The sequence below is a fragment of the Schistosoma haematobium genome, chromosome 2 (assembly GCF_000699445.3).
Source record: "Schistosoma haematobium chromosome 2, whole genome shotgun sequence".
Lineage (NCBI taxonomy): Eukaryota > Metazoa > Platyhelminthes > Trematoda > Strigeidida > Schistosomatidae > Schistosoma > Schistosoma haematobium.
This window is the reverse complement of record NC_067197.1, coordinates 12,973,641-12,990,672: the sequence shown is the minus strand read 5'-3', so window position 1 is coordinate 12,990,672 and position 17,032 is coordinate 12,973,641. Positions and strand designations below refer to the sequence as shown.

The 17,032-nt window shown below is 38.4% G+C and overlaps 1 protein-coding gene across 2 annotated transcripts in view; it reads right to left on the bottom strand.

Annotated features, from left to right (window-relative positions):
* Positions 1 to 4,163, bottom strand: part of SPTBN1_2 (Spectrin beta chain, non-erythrocytic 1) — a gene marked incomplete at its 5' end in the record, with an annotated part of 28,166 nt that extends 24,003 nt beyond the window's left edge. The window contains one exon of one of the 2 annotated variants that reach the window (XM_035732720.2): positions 3,393 to 4,163. In XM_035732720.2, coding sequence (XP_035585885.2) covers positions 3,393 to 4,163 — 771 coding nt within the window. Of the gene's footprint in view, positions 1 to 2,211; positions 2,284 to 3,392 lie in introns of those variants that run through there. The other variant, XM_051214352.1, reaches the window with a different exon arrangement.
* Positions 4,164 to 17,032: the final 12,869 nt, after the last annotated feature.

Here is a 17,032-nt window from a genome sequence, read left to right as displayed (position 1 = left end):
ACTAAGCTCAATAGTTAGCATATATAAATTCGTCATAGCCTAATCAACTTTGAGCCACATCATCCAAACTCGTTAGCATCAGATTACGACTATCTAGAATACCCAAATAAAGCAAGATGTGTCTCGACAGAACCCAGACCAACATTCGACGGCTTCACAAATTGACCTCCTGGCATAGCTACCCACAGCCTCATTTGAACCATAGGTTACTATATTCGTAGCTTTACGCTAGTGACTTGATGGCTTCACCATACATGAGAAATGATTCGAAGGTAACTGTAATATAATACTAGGGATATATCGAAGTTATATATCTCCTTAAACCATGTTTTATAGCTATAAATACTTGGTGCACTGCCACGCAGCATACTCTTTAGTTGATAAGTAGACGGATAATTTGTTTGGGTGACGATAGACATGGGTTGGCGAAATCCGAATGAGTGTTTTTAACCGTGTCAAGATTTTGTTGAACTATCCAACCGTGACTCTGGATAATTAAAGTGGTTGATGAGCTTAGCTAAATAGTAATTCAACGTAAGTCATTCAACAAGTTGATGTTCACCCAAGAGAAGGTGAGTTCCTGTGAAGGTTAGTGATACTAACCGTCTGATTAACTTGAATTCAGTGGGGCGAGGTTTGTACCTAAGGCCAGATGATTTAAGTCTAGTAGGACTACTCTATGCAGTCATATTGAATATTGATGTACACCAATACTGGAACAAAAATTTCAATTTTGGTAGGAAAATTTATTCTAAATACTTTTGTACGGTATCTGTGTTCCATCAATTGGTGTAGGGTTGACAATTAGTCAAAACAAGCAAGTCTTAGACCCATATTTCCTGAACGTCTGCTCTTCATGGGTCTATTGTGGGAAAGTTATCTCATTTTACATACAATGTGATGAATCAGTCAATTTTTATAATTTCAACAGAAATTTATAGTTCACTGTTTTGATAACACCGATATCAGATGCCCAAAGTCAAAAGTTTCCTACAGGGATAAAGTTGGAAACAACGTAGCACAGTGTATATACTGAAACAAACTTCAGCGAGTTGATTTTTCTGAAGTTGTAATACATTTTACTAACCCACAACTTCAACAAGTCTGCGTAACTGGTAACTAAGTGAATGAGGATACGTAGTAATACAAATAATTAGGAAAGTGAAATCTAACCAGGGATTAATTAGTCATGTATTAATAATAAGTTACTTTCCCGTTTACTATGTTAAGTAGCTATACACCACAAACACTGCTTATCACGAATAACAACCAGAGCTACTGATATGTCTTGTGCAGAACAAGGAAAAATTGTTCACAGAGGATCAGGTCCAAGAAATTATGGGTAAAGAACATCAGTTGCTTGTAAGTCTATGTAATAACCTTGAAATGAAACTGTCGAATATTACCGTTAAGAAACAAGATGTACAATCCCAACATACTGAGTACAAGCACTCAGTGGTTTAAAAGCACTTTAAAAATAAATGCCGAGTCGAATACAAGAGTATTATCTTGAGTAAATCAACCCATCTGACTTCTGGCTAGATACAATGTTGTAGTAACTAAGAATAATCCATATTCATGATAAATCCTGAGTAGCTTTTGTCGGTATGTTTCTCAACACACAAATTACAGTGATTCAACTGGAAACAAAATCCTTCTGAACCTGAATAATGAAACTATTAGTCGCTTGATAGTAATAAGATTGAAGGCTGGTTGGATGTATGAAAATTACTTGACGATTTACCTATTCAAATCGACTTGCTAAAATCTGATTGGTCAAAATGTGTTGGAATTCACACTTTCTGAACTTGGCATAGAGAAAAAACTACAAGATACATATAGCCAGAAATCTTTCTAACTTGGAAGCTTTGATAGAGAACATGAGATGTTTTCTTTATTAGGTTGAAAAAAAGCTAAGATCATCTAGTCTCAAAGAACTGCTAGATTACATTGCTTCAAGACTCGATGGAAACTGAAAAGTGATCGAAGCAAATGTGAAACCAACAATCCTTCTATACTAAAATGGACTTCAATGGTACTAATCAGATCTAATCTGCTATTAATGCGCGGGTGATGCTCCAGAGATGCTGGACAAAATTACATTGTTGATACTATTCTGATGTCAATAATGGCACAGCTAAGACGATGCCATACTGTATATTACCAAGATCATTCCGTAACTCTTGATAAATAAAATAGGTACAGACTTACCAGACAAAGTTCCCAACCTTTATCTCAACCTTGAATGAAATGCGCGCGTCAACTTGCCGCCATGTGAGAAAGCCCTCCATAGTGTATACTGTTAAAATTTTAAGAATATCTTCAGGAACTAAGTAATTAAGCTTTATTTCAGCTTTTATAGCACACAAATCCGCATTTTGACACCTAGATCTTGCCATTTTTAAGAGCTAAAATGTTTTATACACATAATCCTCATATGTTTCTGCAAAGTATTGCGGCGGTAAGTAGTTCCCCAAAGCTGACAGCTTCAAAAGCATTTATCATCGACGCCAACCATTCTATTTTTGACGGATACAGTATTGGCTGAAGGCTCTCGGTCAGGTATCCACGCAAGAGCACGTTTCAACCCGTCGTTGAACACATAACTTCCGACGTCTAGCTTGCTTAGAAACTGTACGCAGAGATGAAACTGACTATATCTCACTATTTACTACCACTACCACTTCACTAGATTACGACAGTCGTTAGATGTCAAAACATTATGGTAGTTGTGGTTAGTTCACTCGCAATCAAACTTAGCCTTGAAATACTTATCTGTATACGTTTATACACGTTTGTGATACTAAAACAGACGAACAATAACGCAGTACACTAACTTGTTGTTAACAATCGTGATCCACACCTATTTGAGCGAAATAACGTTTGTCCATAATGAAGCAGTCACTAAAAAGTCTACAGAATTACTTATTTACTTACTTACGCCTGTTACTCCCAATGGAGCATAGGTCGCCGACCAGCATTCTCCAACCCACTCTGTCCTGGGCCTTCTTTTCTAGTTCCATCCAATTCTGGTTCATTTTTCTCATGTCTATCTCCATTTCTCGGCGTAATGTGTTCTTTGGTCTTCCTCTTTTCCTTTGGCCTTCAGGATTCCATGTGAGGGCTTGTCTTGTGACACAGTTGGGTGCTTTCCTCAATGTGTGTCCTATCCACTTCCAGCGCTTCTTCCTGATTTCTTCCTCCGCTGGGATCTGGTTTGTTCTCTCCCACAGTTGGTTGTTGCTAATAGTGTGCGGCCAACGGATCCGAAGTATTTTGCGTAGACAACTGTTAATAAACACCTGTATTTTCTGGATGATGGCTTTCGTAGTTCTCCAGGTTTCTGCCCCATACAGTAGAACTGTCTTGACATTTGTATTGAAAATCCTGACCTTGGTGTTGGTTGAAAGTCGCTTTGAGTTCCAGATGTTCCTCAGTTGTAAATATGCTGCTCTTGCTTTGCCGATCCGCGCCTTCACATCTGCATCAGATCCACCCTGTTCATCAATGATGCTGCCCAAATATGTAAAGGTTTTTACATCTTCCAGATCTTCTCCGTCAATTGTGATTAGATTGGTGCATGCTGTGTTGTATCGGAGAATCTTGCTTTTCCCTTTGTGTATATTTAGACCTACTGCTGCTGAGGCTGCTGCCACACTGTTCGTCTTCTCCTGCATTTGCTGTGGCGTTTGGGATAGAAGGGCCAGATCATCTGCGAAGTCTAGATCGTCCAACTGCATCCTACATATCCATTGTATCCCGTGCTTCCCTTCAGACGTTGACGTCTTCATGATCCAGTCGATCACCAGGATAAAGAGGAAGGGTGAGAGTAAGCAACCTTGCCTGACACTGGTCTTCACTTCGAACGACTTTGTCAACTGTCCTCCATGCACGATTTTGCAGTGTAATCCATCATATGAATTCTGTATGATAGTGACTATCTTCTGAGGCACGCCGTAGTGTCTAAGAAGTTTCCATAGTGTTGTTCTGTCTACGCTATCAAATGCCTTTTCGTAGTTAATGAAGTTGATGTAGAGTGATGAATTCCATTCAATTGATTGTTCCACAATGATCCGTAGAGTTGCGATTTGGTCTGTACACGATCTATCCTTACGGAATCCTGCCTGTTGGTCACGAAGTTGGACGTCTACGCAGTCCTTCATCCTGTTTAACAATACCCTGTTGAAGACTTTTCGCGGTATTGAGAGAAGAATTATGACAATATTAATCATCGGTAACACCATAACGGATAATCAGCACGCTTCTACTTCTGTAGTTTCAACTACGACGGGGACATTTACCGATTGGCGAGTCAGATTACTGAGAAGTCAACCGAAGTAGACGAATAAGCAACAAGAAATAAGGCTCCAGTGTTAACAAACAGATATCAATGACTACATCACTCCGAATTCTTTAACGCAGGTATAATCATAATAATAATATATTTCTGCATGAGCAGGTGCACGCCATTTTTACATGATCTGTAAGTTACAACAGTTGTTGGCGCACAGCATGCTTCCCAACTTATTAAGTTTATAGTTGTTATAATGTAGACTCGTAGAGCGGTCGCAGTAAACCATGACCTTGAGGAGACGCTTACGTCAAGTTTGTTTCAGACGTCAGAAGTTCCATATTTGTGCCCTCAGAGCAAGATTGTTAAGAAAAAAAGAGAAACGGAAGAGCAGCAAGGTACTTGGGTATGAACACCAAACTTTGCCCAACATTGTGTAGTAGAACGGACAGAGGTATACTAAATTAGATTAATTTCATATTATCTCTCTCGCGACGTCCTCGGATTTTCAGAATGACTACTGAGTGCAGGAAGCTGGAACTGCCCTACATATTAGTCAGGGTTGTGGACTTGTAGATGTGCGCTGTACTTCGGTATTAGTACTACCATAATAATAGACCTAATCCCAAACTGTGGATTTGTCGTGATATGAATATATAATCTATAAGACCTTATGTTGAAGCTACATCATTCTCTGCATTGACTCGTCCTATGGCAACCATCAGCCATATGACGTCTAACATTACTGAGGGACACAGTTGAGCTGGGAAGAGAGTAATATACTTGATACACGAAGAAAGAGGTTATAGTCACTGTGCCTGAATGACCGGGTCATGCTATTTCGGTTTATTACTGCCACGTTCACCATTGTTGACCCTCTCTCTGCGTTTAGTGTTCAATATGAATTTCCTCAGTTATCTCGTGTTTAGCTTTAAGAATCGTGTGGTTAAAACCAATTCCAATACACTACAGTCTGACGGTGAGATTTTCTTCAATTTTGAAACCTCACTATGTCACGGTGGATAAACTTATATCCAGTGTTTTGTTTAGTTTAACCTATAGTTCATTGATTTTGGAACTCTCATCATTATGAAGGGTCAGTTCACTATTTCTGAAGTTAGGTGTCAAGTTTTGGGATGTAATTATAATCTCAGTCAAGGGGATAGTTCACATTGTCCTAAAAGTAACAGTTGAGTAAGCATGTTTTCAGGAGATTGAGTGTTATTCTGAACTTCCATGAATTTTCGAATGATACATGAGCAATTAAATTAGGAAATACATTGTTTGAAGGATAACCAAAATCGTTTTAATGCATATATGTGCACATTATACACGTTTATTAATGCTTATACACGCTTGGGCTGCCATAATCTTTGTTTTCCTCCGATGAGAAAAACCGAAGAAGCAATGTATTTGGTTTGTACATTTGTATTTATTAGCTTGGTAGTACCTTTTGCGCAACATTAAGATGAAATATAAAAGTTGTCAGGCTGCAAACTTTTCATATGCTTAGGAAAAGAGGGTCGAGGCATCGTTTAGGCTGTGTCACAGTAGATTACACCACCCTAAACTGATGATGATAGCCATTTTAGCGCTTAGTTACTAGGCGTTCTTAATAAATTGGTTAAGAGCATCTCATAATTTTTTTGCCTTAAGTGCCTACCACTAAGGAGAGTGGGAAGTAGGAGTTTGGGTACGTTAACATAGATGCTTAGACTATTTTGTCCCTTGATTATTTACTAGCCTCGTGAGTTAACTCAAAATCTTTCGTTTTTCCCTCGCGGAATGTGTTCCAGTTTTTATGCACAGTTAGGTATGGCCCGGTGATAACGGTTAATTAAATCTAGAAGGCTTCCAAGTCCTGTTAAAAAATCGGCATGGGATACTGCTTAATTGTATCAAACTTGTTTTTTTATACCACCCCTTCGGAGGGATGACGCTAAGTGCCTTTTTGTATCCAAAAAAATGTTCAGGCTGTAACTTCGGTCTCCTATAAGAAACGATCAACTGTTCAAACACCCCTCCCCATACTTTGTGTCCAGTGTAGTGGTTATCCGCTCCCCATATTTCTGAGAGTCTGTTCAGACTAGGGGTATGGTTGGCTGCGCCTGGTTGATTTTAGCACCAAACTTCCAGTGGTACTTGTCGAATTGTCCAGAACTTTTGAACTGACGTGACCTGCTGTGTGACTCGAATCTTAGTCCTTGTGGTGACCTGATCTGACTTGTGCGACACATTTGGGTTTTGGTGACAATCTTTCACATGTCCAACACTCTCACTGAGTTCTAGTATAGCTGGGTCTTTAGACATTTCGTTTTGTTTGCGGCATATCGTACGTGGTACGGCTGGCAGACCCATCTCCATCATTATATTTGTAGTACGTGCTAGGTTAATGAAAGGGATGTTAGAGTTTTGTGCACTTCCTAGTCAGGTGTACTACAATAGTCCTGAAGTGATATTAGAGTCGTGAACCGACCAATTTTTAGTACCATTCATAATAAATGACATTAATTTGTCCTCTAGCACTCCAGTTCATGGTGTTCACTTCTGAAGCGACGACCGTTTATATACACAACTCCCAAAAAGGATGGTCCATATCATACAAGTCTTGTTAGTGGTCGCTCCTAGGAATTAACCGCTCAAAAATCTACCGAACGAAGTTTTTTCAACAGCTAGAGCCACCATTGTTTGATTCCATCTGCTAATGACATTTCAGATTCACTAAAATGTTGATGTCATTTTGTATTACAATGTACTAGTAATTATTTATCACAATGTTATTATAAACTTCTTATTCAGTGTGAGGACTCTGGATATTTAATCACCATTTATGCAAACATTACACTTGTTTTTGCTTGATTTATAAAAGGAACCAACTTCACTAAATCGGCAAGAGTTTGCTAAAGAGAATAATAGACGGTTGGTGATGTGGTACAATGAACATATACATGAAACTGGACAAATATATGCTAATGTACACAATTCTTGTTTCTGTGAATCATCTATACTTTGTGACTCCTCGTATTATAGAGAAGCCGGTGTTCACAAGTATAATATCTAATTGCGAAATCTCAGAGATTTCAATGATTAAGCAGCTGCCATGGTTTAATTTGGATTACTACAAACAAGTGTGCCCCGAATTTTAATAATTGGTCTCATTTCGTACCGCATTTCATTTCTCTCAAGCATCAAGGTTAATGCATCTAGTGATTTTAATTAGAAAATCATGCATTTCAATAGATTTTCTGGGTCGCTTTAAAATAGTGCTCGGTTCTGCTGCTGGCTATCTTCGCAAGAATATTGGCAACCTAAAACCTGAAACACTGTACAAGAAGTAGTAACGCTAATATATTTGCTTAGTCCCTGTCAGAAGCCTTACATAACTATACCGTTCACAAATGAGTACGATCTATTTCCTGGAATGTTATGATTTGGTGGCTTATGTATCTAACCAAAGAAGGTAATATTGATAGATCAATGGGAGGTATTATCGCCCGAAGCAGATACATAACAATTACGACCCTAAAGAAAGCTAATATCTCCGTCATTGTTCTATTTCTAGCATAGAAGTAGAACACAATAGTGAAAACCAGCCGAAATCGCGATAAAAAAGACAAAACAATGATATCAATACCTGTTGCGATTTTCTAGTGGCTCTGACAAAAATACAGTTTTTGTAACTATATATGCTGTAAAACCAAGTCATTAGTCTACCTTAAGCGCGTAAGTGTCTGGAAAGCAATGCTTGCTTTCGATACAGTTAAAAACACAGTTCCTAAAGAACGTGATTAATGAATTTTAAGGGACGTTGAGATTTCATGCACTGCAAAATGAAAGGATCCTTTTTCATTTGGTTTTGAAATCAAGAAATAGCTTCTCTAATTTATTCAGACTTCTTACTGTGCACAGTAGAAATAAGAATGTAGGGAAAAACACTATGATACCATAATGCTGTTGCCCACGTTTATCAAGTTCACAGCTCATAACAGACAACCCTGGAACGTGCATTATACCTAACATAAACTTCTTAACCAATTGTATTAAATAAATACTTGGCAGGACCAAAGTTCCAACATGATAATGCTGATTTCGGACTTGGTGTCCAAAGTGAATGCCATGGTATTTTTGAAAAAGATAAAAGACTTCATTCATAACGCAAAACTGAAACAATCCTAATCATTAACCCTCTCGGATATCTACACGAATATACTGTCTTTTATTTTTATTGATGTCATTTATTTATGAACCCTACTTGTGAAGCATCATACATTCAAACCAATGTTGTAAATCATAGATCGTGCGTGTAAAAACGGTGTGTACGTGACGTGGTAGAAATATGTCAAATCATTATATCATGCTAGAAAAACAGAATAGCATTGACTCACTACGTGTTTAAAAATGACTGACAGTTGAAGGATGCGTGTGATAAATGTGAAGATGCAACAGGTAATCAGGGATTGACAACGCCTTTGTGTGTAACACCTTTATAATCGAAAGACACCAGGCAAGTCAAATCGGAAGTCAGGGATAAATTAGTTTGAAGATGTATTTAGAAAATCGTCGATATATTGGGTAACATTCGATCTAAGCTGGCTAGTAGTTGCAAGGAATGCAAAGCGGGACGTACTCGTGATTTGGTGCAAATGCGTGATCGGACGCCTTTGTAGTGGCATTGGACAATAGCCACACAATCCACAAAGCTGTGAACACGAGACTACTCAGAAAATAGATATTCAATATTTAACTCGGGGAAATGCCTAACAATGGAGAAGGCGCGGAGAATGAATTGAATAGACTGGAGTTGATCGAGTGGCATGGCTCGGCCATGCAGGCGTGGTCTCTGCTAAATGTTACCTTATATCTTCTATTCATATTAAATATATTGTTCTTTCTCTAGCCTAACCTTGTTCTACATCATGTATTTGTAATTGATACGATACAGTGAGTTGGTGTAGTCGATAGTGTGACTTCCACGTAAGATCTTATAGATTAGGCAGTTATATCATGACGAATCTACAAAGTTAGGATTAGGTCTATTATTAGAGCAGTACTAATATCATAGTAGACCATAATTCTACACCTTCAGCTATGGTGTGTCTAGTAAAACCAATAAGGTCAGTATCAAAGTCGAAGACTTACAGGACTACTTGCTTTGCGGGTTTGTTTACCTCCCCCACCAGGGGGAGTGGTGGCCCTTATTAGTGATCAGTGAGAAATTTAAACTTTACAAGCTTGCAGTTAGTAAGCACTTTTCTGATAGCTTGTTGTGTCTTCCCTTAGTATAAGGATCTATACGGGAAGATATAATTAATTATTTTTTGTTACTAATTTGACGATATATACCTAGTCGTTTGTTCTTGTTTTATGCTCATAAACACTCCAATTAAACTGTTTGCGTATTTCACGTCTCCCTTATTTCTATTCCCTTATTTTCTCCATTTCCTTCTTTAAACTCAATTCAATATTCTTCTCAATTACATAGACCCGATTTATTATTATTAATATTCTACTATTATTACTCTAAATTTTTTTAAATATGGCAAGTATAATGCTAACATTATTGAACATTGTGTATTATTGCATTTTTGGAAGAGACCCGAAACGGTTTCTTCACAACACTTATGTACCCATAAGATGTTTGTGAATAATAATAATAATAATAAATACTGCAGGATGTCAGGTTTGAATGCTTTTATTAATCATCGTTTTTCATCCTCTTCAGTCGTCTCGGAAAATTAAAAAACGACGAAATTTTAGGTGTATAATAAAACATACCATTACGCTCGTATATATACCATGAGACAGCTTGAAACAATTTGACACAAAGGTATCTTTTGGATATTTTTATATTCGAGGAAATATCTAAATACTTAAAGATACTAGAAAAAAGACCTTTTTTGTTTTTGGCAAGGTAATATGTGAAACGGAAACTGAGGACACGACCAAATAGTTTAGGTCGCGAAGGGAGAGACAACACAAAAAAGTATACACTTTTCGTGCCTTAAGGTAACCCTCGTGCTATTGATAGAAGAAACCAGAGAAGTAGTGAATATGTCTTTATTTCGATCTTCGCGCAGTCACAGTGGAGCGTGGGATTATCTGTTCAGACAAACAAAGGCTCTCAACATTCAAGATAATAGGGAATATAACGCTTATAAAAAATAAGGAAGTGAATGAATACTTGAACAATACTGTTTCGGCATAAGCTTGGTTGTTTGGGGTCAACTCTTAACCAACCAACCTGAGCTGTTACATTAGCTTCCCCCTAGAATCGACTTCCGTAGGAACGTCGGTTCGATTAACCTATCTATCGAAAACACCTTAGTTCTATTTCTCATCCCAAGGGAAAATTATCAACTCGCTCACTATTTGACTTACAATCAGTGACGACTAACGCTGTCAACGATAGTCCATGGATGTCTCCTCATTTACTAGCTTGTCATCTTATTTTGTAGCATGTGATCTATTCTACAACTATCGCTGACGGTTTACTGCGTGCTTTCAAGAGAAAGAGTGTGAGAATGTGGAATAAGAATATCTGAGGAAGTGCCGCGAGCGGGCTACCCAACACCATGTTGGTGAGGTACGATTTTTCCATGCTCAGACCGGCTATCAGGTGTTTACTCACCTGCCTCTTTAGTCGCCCTCAAGTAAAAAGTAAAGAAGAATCTACTTCAAAGGTAATGGTGAAAACCAATCACACCTGAAGAACTGCTCCACTGCCTGCATAAAAATAATAAGATACAAAGTGGAAATACAAAAATATAATTTATAATTGTTCGGTTCCACGTAAGTGATTGGTCTCCAGAAAGGATTGGTATTCTGGAAGAAAATAGACATAGTGTAGCCATCTTATGTACGAAAAGGTATGAACACAAAAAAAATTTTTTATAATGCATATATGTAAAAGTGTAAACTTGCTAGAAGTTGGACTCATTGTCAAACCCGATCAAATGTATGACCTTGGGCCTATGACGACCGCCTTTTATAACCAGGTACGTAACCAAGGGTGCATAGTTGTACTCCACAAAACGGAAAAGAATATACGGTTAAGGAGGAGAAAAAATTGTGTAGATTATGAGGATTAAGTACAATTGTGTCAAATACTCTTTTCTGGTTTGATCTAAGTACGTATGATATATTGAAGCAATATTTCGTCAATTCATCCAAGTAACGAATTTGTCTGCACCTTAGAAATGTGCAAGTCCTATTACTCGTTAGTATTATATATGATTAATCGGTAAAAGGAAAGATTGCAGTCATTCGCCCGTGGTTTGATGTGGTCTAATGGCTAGGCACACGGTCTAGCATCCAGGAGGGCAGAGGTTCGAGTGCGTGTGGGGCTAGTGTTTTCGTTCACCAAAACCCCCTTCAATACGATGTTTGTTGGCCATATGTTGCTCAGATATGAGAGAAAGATAACAGGAGGACGGATTGATATGTCAAAGTGCCATATTGGAATAGTACAAGTTCTTTGTTTTTATTAATAATAATGCTATAGAAAAAAAACTACAAGTGTGGTAGATTTCCATTTTACGTTATAATTAAACCAACGAGAAAAAAAAGGTATATATATATATATAAGTTATTGACATAACATGTTTTTTTATAACGCTAGTGTTAAGTTCCAGGATTTTGTATGGACCACTAATAATAATTGGTTTAACGTTAGCATAGCTGTGATATTCATATTAGTTCAATGTTGTGATTACTTAACAGTTCCCTTATAAGTTGTGTTTAAAATTAGGTATGTGGAATCAATGCGGCTAACATAGTAACCTTACAATAACGCACTGTACTATATCTTCACGGTTATTGATTCTTAAATGTCAGAAATTTAAAAAAATTTGAATATTGCCAATAATGATGGGTTATATGATCACACTAAAAAGCATACTGTAGGAAAACTGGTTAAGTCATTATGTAAGTTTCCTAAACATGAAAAAAAATGATGAGAACTTTAATAAGTATTTGACCATGGTTTAATCCAAAATGTTTTGTCTAGAAAACCACTTAATAATAGTAGTATTAAGCGTATCAAGCTACTGAACACATCTTCGACCGAAAACTTTTAGAATTAGTTCATATGGTATATATGTATAGCCAGTCTACGTGAAAAATGTATATAGATATATAAGAAGTACAGCCAACATAGTTAATTAACCAGAAAAAGAAATTATAAAACTCGCCTGGGTTGCTTTTTGAATTCGTTGTATTTGCCAGTGTTAGTTGTATGAATTTGATTAAAATCCGCAGCCATCGTTTCGGAATACCTAGCTTGTGTCCAGTATTTAAAAAAAATTTAACATAACACTTATATATCAAAGGCAAAAGGTCTGGGGAGTTGTAGGTGAGGCGGAATGAGGAGAAAAGTTATTTTTAAGTAGATGCAGGGTCTGATTAGCTACGTGGTTAGATTTTATCCTGCAGCTGAAACTGTCAACATCCTTGATTGGCTAATCGGATGTGCCCAGCGAACCGTTTTAGTCATTTGTAAAGATTTATCGTTTTTGCATTTCGATTCCGTAATGGATTTGTCAGTTAAACGATCTAACGACACGTATGGTGGTTCATGATCTAGATAAGCCGGCTTTAGCCTATCAATACTTACTGTGTCGATGTTTCCATGTTTTTCTATCACGAAATATTTAGATTTTCTTGAGACGACTTTGAAAGGACCTTCAAATGGAGGACTGAGTGGTGCTTTTATTTTGTCACATCTTATCCAGACGTGCGTGCAATTGCTTAGGTCTTTAGGTATATATACGGCGCGCGATTGTTCACGAGTATTAATCGGCTTAATTTTAGACATGTTGTCCCGTAGTTGATCTACATAATTTTCTAAATTAAGTTTTTGACTGTTAGTATTAGGGTTAATAAATTCACCTGGTAGTCTCAGAGTTGTTCCGAAAACCAGTTCCGCAGCTGAACACTGTGCGTCAGTTTTGACAGATGTTCGTATTCCCAACATAACTAACGGTAGGAATTCTGTCCACTGATTGGGGTTTGAGTGAGATATAAGGGCGGTTTTTAGCTGACGGTGAAAACGTTCTACCATCCCATTAGCCTGAGGATGATATGCAGTGCAGCGTATCCTATTGGAGCCTAGAAGTTTAGCCAAGTTATTAAATAGTTCGGATTCGAATTGCGCTCCTCTATCCGTCGTTATTGTTATGGGTGTACCAAAAATGGTTACCCAGTTCTGCATGAAAACTTTGGCTACTGTTTCCGCTGTGATGTCCGCTATCGGGATGGCTATAGGGAATCTGGTAAATCGATCTATGCATGTAAAAAGATAATTGAAACCGTTTGAACGTGGTAAAGGACCTACCAAGTCGATATGCACATGGGCAAAACGTGCATCTGGTTGCGAGAAAACACCTATGGGTGAATTTGTGTGACGATTAATCTTTGATTGTTGACATGCTGAACACTCTCTAACCCATTTGTGTACATCCTTCTGTAAATTCGGCCATATATATCTGGCATTGATTAGTTTTGTTGAAGCTTTCGCGCCAGGATGAGACAAAGAATGAAAGTTATTATATATCAACTTTCGCATATTTTTGGGAACGAAAGGTCGTGGCATTGCCTTGGTCGTGTCACAATAAATTAGAATACCATCGATAGGTGATGGGAATTGTTTTAAATTAAGACTTGAATTGTTTGTTTTAAGTAGGTTTTGCAATTCTAGGTCCTGCTCTTGTTCGTGTCTTAACGTCTCGAAGTTTACTGTAGACTGCTGTAGCACGTTCATTTCTAGTCTGGATAAAGCATCTGCCGCCTGATTGTCCTGACCTTTGACATGTCGGATATCGCTTGTGAACTGTGATATATAGTCAAGGTGTCGGACTTCTCGAGGTGAGTATTTATCGGCCCTCGCTTTTAAAGCATTCGTCAGAGGTTTGTGATCCGTAAAGACTATAAATTCCCTACCTTCTAACATGTGTCGGAAGTGTTTAATGGTCAGGTAGATTGCAAGAAGTTCTCGCCCGAAGGTAGAATACCTTGTTTCGGCTGGAGCGAGTCTTTTCGAGAAGAAAGCAATTGGTTTCCAGGCGTTTTTAACCAGTTGGTTAAGGGTACCGCCTACTGCTTTATCTGAAGCATCCACCATCAAAGCAAGTGGGGAAAGAGAATTCGGATATATCAACGTAGTTGCTTGAGCCAGTTTATCTTTAAGCTGTTTAATAGCTTCGATGGCGTCAGAAGACAGTTTGAATTCTTTTGGTTTTCCTTTAAGTGAATCTGTCAAAGGTTGCATTAATTGTGCACAACCTGGTATGAATCTGCGATAAAAGTTAATTAGGCCTAGAAAACTTCTCAGTTGTGTTAGAGAACTAGGTACGGGGTATTGTTTGATAGTATCCACTTCTTTTTTTATAGGTTTAATCCCTTCTGGGCTTATTGTGTGACCGAGAAATTCTAAAGTTTGAACACCGAAAACACACTTACTTTGATGTATGTTTATTCCATGTTCATCCAGTCTTTTCAACACTGCTTGTACATGCTGTTCGTGTGATTGCAAATCGGGGCTGGCAATTAACAAGTCGTCTATATACCCCTGCGCAAATGGCATATCTCGAAGTAGGTTATCTATGCATCTTTGAAATGTCTGTGCCGCATTTCTCAGGCCGAATGGCATGCGTACAAACTCGAATAAGCCAAAGGGTGTAGTAATAGCTGTCTTGGGAATATCTTCATCAGCCACCGGGATATTGTGATATGCCCTGACTAAATCAATTTTAGTGAATATGTTCATACCCTGTAAACCGTTGGTGAAATCTTGGATATGAGGTATTGGGTACCTATCAGGTACGGTTTGACGGTTTAGGGCTCTGTAATCCCCGCACGGTCGCCAGTCACCTTCATTCTTCTTTGGGACCATATGCAAAGGGGATGCCCATTGACTATCAGAGGGACGGATAATACCCAGTTGTAGCATATAATCAAACTCGGCCCTAGCGATTTTGAGCTTATCTGGTGCTAGTCTCCTGGGTTTTGCAAAAACCGGTGCACCTTCGGTTTTGATAGTGTGACTTACTTTTAGTTTGTCTTTAGAAGGCTGTGGGTTTGGTTTAGTTAAGTTTGGAAATTCCGCGAGTATATCTTGGAATTTCGCTGTTGTTACTGGGGGAGTTTGAATCAAGTTAAGAGAGCTGATGTGACTTTCTTTGCCTTTTGTGTAATACGAAGTTTCTTTTAGTGTTAATCGCCGTTTCTTGGTGTCAACTAGAAATTCGTATCTCTCTAGAAAGTCCATCCCCAGTATTGCCAGATCTAAGTCGGCTACCGTGAAAACCCAAGGGAATTGCCTCCTGAACCCCAAATCTAGGGTTAAAGTTTTCTGCCCAAATGTCGCGATTTTAGTTTTATTTGCAGCTTGAAGTGTAATTGATGATGTTTCTCGACTAATCTCAGTTTTATTTTGAGGGATGATGCTAAGAGCAGCGCCAGTATCCACCAAGAAATTCAAGCCCGAGTTTCTGTCTCTAACATAAAACAAGCGACTGTTTAGGCGCCCCTCCTCAGTCGTCGCGACCTGGGGAGGGGTTACTCGTTTCCCGCTGTCTTAGAATTATGCTTAGGCCAGGCGCATGGTTGCATGCACTTGGTTGAGTTGACACCAAACTTCCAGTGGTACCAACAAAACTGCCCAGATTGTCTGGACATTTGTGACCTGTTTTGTGACTTGGATCGTGGTCGTTGTGGTGACCTGCTCCTGTTTCTATGACCCATTTGCATTCTGGTGACAGCCTCAGTGAGACTCTTAACACTCGCAATGAGTCCTTCTATTACGGGGTCTTTTGCTGATTCTACTTTTTGTGTGTGATTTATTGTGCCTGATCCAGTTGGAGGACCTCTTTCCATTATTCTGTCGGCTATACGCGCTAAGTGAGATAATGAGGTTTCAGGATCTTGTGCATCCAAACAGTGTTGGACGTAGCATGGGAGAGCTTGTATCCATCCTTGTTTTAGGACTGCTTCACCCACTGTGTTATCACCCACTAAGACTTGGAGGTGACGTAAAAACTGTGACGGCGACCGATCACCTAGTGTTTCACCTTGAAAAAGTCTTTGGATTCTTTGACTATCTGATAATGATAAACGGTTCATTATCTCTCGTCTTAAGATGGTGTATGGTTGTGGTGATGGTGGACTTAAAATCAAGTCACGGACTTCTTTGGCGACTGAAGGAGGAAGGATAGAACACAAGTCTCTATAGCGAATCCCTTCAGATTTGATATTGTGTCTCGTAAAATAATGCTCTAGTTGAGCAAACCACAACTCAGGATCACTACGATCAAATTCTGGAAGTCGGGATTTCGTAGTCATAACAGTGTCTATCTCCACTGGTGACAAATCCTCCAGATTATGGGTTTCTATTGAGTCTGACATGAGGTATGTGACAAATATAGCAATAAAGTTAGCACAAAAAGTGGTTACTATGACACGAATAACTTAAGATAATACGGAATAAACTAGTTATATACTCAAATTAGTTTACGGATAATCAGGTCTACTTTTACGATTGAGTAAAAAAAAATGTTAATAACAGAAATGAGGTTAAATTTGTGTTCAAAAGGGCTCACCAATTTCGTGTCTATAGGTAACCCTCGTGCTATTGATAGAAGAAACCAGAGAAGTAGTGAATATGTCTTTATTTCGATCTTCGCGCAGTCACAGTGGAGCGTGGGATTATCTGTTCAGACAAACAAAGGCTCTCAACATTCAAGATAA